At 51.0% G+C, this 3,456-nt stretch overlaps 1 protein-coding gene across 1 annotated transcript in view; it reads left to right on the top strand.

Annotated features, from left to right (window-relative positions):
• Positions 1 to 3,197, top strand: part of LOC135536007 (clarin-2-like) — a 6,200-nt gene extending 3,003 nt beyond the window's left edge. The window contains exon 3 of the mRNA XM_064962403.1: positions 2,845 to 3,197. Coding sequence (XP_064818475.1) covers positions 2,845 to 3,116 — 272 coding nt within the window. The 3' untranslated portion in view covers positions 3,117 to 3,197. The remainder of the gene's footprint in view (positions 1 to 2,844) is intronic.
• The last annotated feature ends 259 nt before the right edge of the window (positions 3,198 to 3,456 follow it).

The raw sequence follows: 3,456 nt of genomic DNA, 5'->3' as shown, positions 1-3,456 counted from the left end.
TACCCTGGTAATGTGGGGACTACCTTGGTAATGTGGGGACTACCCTGGTAATGTGGGGACTACCTTGGTATTGTGGGGACTACCTTGGTATTGTGGGGACTACCTTGGTAATGTGGGGACTACCCTGGTAATGTGGGGACTACCTTGGTATTGTAGGGACTACCTTGGTAATGTGGGTACTACCTTGGTAATGTGGGTACTACCTTGGTATTGTGGGGACTACCTTGGTAATGTGGGGACTACCCTGGTAATGTGGGGACTACCTTGCTAATGTGGGGACTACCCTGGTAATGTAGGGACTACCCTGGTATTGTGGGGACTACCCTGGTAATGTGGGGACTACCTTGGTAATGTGGGGACTACCTTGGTATTGTGGGGACTACCTTGGTATTGTGGGGACTACCTTGGTAATGTGGGGACTACCCTGGTAATGTGGGGACTACCCTGGTATTGTGGAGACTACCTTGGTAATGTGGGGACTACCTTGGTAATGTGGGGACTACCTTGGTAATGTGGGGACTACCTTGGTAATGTGGGGACTACCCTGGTATTGTGGGGACTACCCTGGTATTGTGGCGACTACCGAGGTAATGTGGGGCATACCTTGGTAATGTGGGGACTACCCTGGTATATTGGCGACTACCTTGGTAATGTGGGGACTACCTTGGTATTGTGGGGATTACCTTGGTATTGTGGGGACTACCTTGGTAATGTGGGGACTACCTTGGTAATGTGGGGACTCCCTTGGTAATGTGGGGACTCCCTTGGTATTGTGGGGACTACCTTGGTATTGTGGGGACTACCTTGGTAATGTGGGGACTACCCTGGTAATGTGGGGACTACCCTGGTATATTGGCGACTACCTTGGTAATGTGGGGACTACCTTGGTAATGTGGGGACTACCTTTGTAATGTGGGGACTACCTTGGTATATTGGGGACTACCCTGGTAATGTGGGGACTACCTTGGTATTGTGGGGACTACCTTGGTATTGTGGAGATGACCTTGGTAATGTGGGGACTACCTTGGTAATGTGGGGACTACCTTGGTAATGTGGGGACTACCTTGGTAATGTGGGGACTACCCTGGTAATGTGGGGACTACCTTGGTAATGTGGGGACTACCCTGGTAATGTGGGGACTACCTTGGTATTGTGGGGACTACCTTGGTAATGTGGGGACTACCTTGGTAATGTGGGGACTACCTTGGTATATTGGGGACTACCTTGGTAATGTGGGGACTACCCTGGTAATGTGGGGACTACCTTGGTATTGTGGGGACTACCCTGGTAATGTGGGGACTACCTTGGTATTGTGGGGACTACCTTGGTATTGTGGGGACTACCTTGGTAATGTGGGGATTACCCTGGTAATGTGGGGACTACCTTGGTATTGTGGGGACTACCTTGGTATTGTGGGGACTACCGAGGTAATGTGGGGACTACCGAGGTAATGTGGGGACTACCGAGGTAATGTGGGGATTACCCTGGTAATGTGGGGACTACCTTGGTATTGTGGGGACTACCTTGGTATTGTGGAGATGACCTTGGTAATGTGGGGACTACCTTGGTAATGTGGGGACTACCTTGGTAATGTGGGGACTACCCTGGTAATGTGGGGACTACCTTGGTAATGTGGGGACTACCCTGGTAATGTGGGGACTACCTTGGTATTGTGGGGACTACCTTGGTAATGTGGGGACTACCTTGGTAATGTGGGGACTACCTTGGTATATTGGGGACTACCCTGGTAATGTGGGGACTACCTTGGTATTGTGGGGACTACCTTGGTAATGTGGGGACTACCCTGGTAATGTGGGGACTACCCTGGTAATGTGGGGATTACCCTGGTAATGTGGGGACTACCTTGGTATTGTGGGGACTACCTTGGTATTGTGGGGACTACCGAGGTAATGTGGGGACTACCGAGGTAATGTGGGGACTACCGAGGTAATGTGGGGACTACCTTGGTAATGTGGGTGTTACCCTGGTAATGTGGGGACTACCTTGGTAATGTGGGGACTACCCTGGTAATGTGGGGACTACCTTGGTATTGTGGAGACTACCTTGGTATTGTGGAGACTACCTTGGTATTGTTGGGACTACCTTTGTAATGTGGAGACTACCTTGGTAATGTGGGGACTACCTTGGTATTGTGGGGACTACCGAGGTAATGTGGGGACTACCTTGGTAATGACCCAGGAGAATGGTAATACACATCACACACACCACCTGACACCATCTCTTATCTCCTCCCCTCCCGTCTCCTCCTCTCCAACCTCTCTTCTCTCCTCTCCTCTCCAACCTCTCTTCTCTGCCATCTCCTCCTCTCCTCTCCTCTCCAATCTCCTCCTCTCCTCTCCAACCCCTCTTCTCTCCCATCTCCTCCCTCTCCTCTCCTCTCCCCATCTCCTCCTCTCCTCTCCTCTCCTCTCCAACCTCTCTTCTCTCCCATCTCCTCCCGTCTCCTCCTCTCCAACCTCTCTTCTCTCTCCTCTCCTTTCCAACCTCTCTTTCTCTGCCATCTCCTCCTCTCCTCTCCAACCTCTCTTCTCACCCATCTCCTCCTCTCCAACCCCTCTTCTCTCCCATCTCCTCCTCTCCTCTCTCCCATCTCCTCCTCTCCTCTCCAACCTCTCTTCTCTCCCATCTCCTCCCGTCTCCTCCTCTCCAACCTCTCTTCTCTCCTCCTCTCCTCTCCAACCTCTCTTCTCTCCCCTCTCCTCTCTTCTCTCCCATCTCCTCTCCTCTCCTCTCCAACCTCTCTTCTCTCCCCTCTCCTCTCTTCTCTCCCATCTCCTCTTCTCTCCCATCTCCTCTTCTCTCCCATCTCCTCCTCTCCTCCAGGGGTGTTTGGGTCGTTAGCCGTCCTGTGTTTCTTAGCAGCTGTCAGACATCATCGGTTAACGGAACGTGTCTCTAACTACCAGGAGACTCTTTTCCATTTCTCCATTCTGGATGAGCGACTGGATTGGTCCTTCTGGCTGGGCGTGGCCAGCGTCGCTACGCACGGTGTGGTGTGTGTTGTCGTGGCAATGAGCCGGATCAAACTGCCCAAACCACAGAACAAGAAACAGTCCGAGCAGCCAACTGTCACCGCTGAAGTCCTCATGTACTGACACACACACACACACACACACACACACACACACACACACACACACACACACACACACACACACACACACGCTAGTGGGACATTATCTACAAGCCTGCTGTAATCTACACGACACTGGGTCTATCTACTGTCTATAGAAACTGTAATCTACACTGGGTCTATCTACTGTCTATAGAAACTGTCATCTACACTGGGTCTATCTACTGTCTATAGAAACTGTCATCTACACTGGGTCTATCTACTGTCTATAGTAACTGTCATCTACACTGGGTCTATCTACTGTCTATAGAAACTGTCATCTACACTGGGTCTATCTACTGTCTATAGAAACTGTAATCTTC

Source organism: Oncorhynchus masou, unplaced genomic scaffold (genome assembly GCF_036934945.1).
Source record: "Oncorhynchus masou masou isolate Uvic2021 unplaced genomic scaffold, UVic_Omas_1.1 unplaced_scaffold_5432, whole genome shotgun sequence".
Taxonomy (NCBI): domain Eukaryota; kingdom Metazoa; phylum Chordata; class Actinopteri; order Salmoniformes; family Salmonidae; genus Oncorhynchus; species Oncorhynchus masou.
This window is presented reverse-complemented; position numbering and strand designations above follow the sequence as displayed.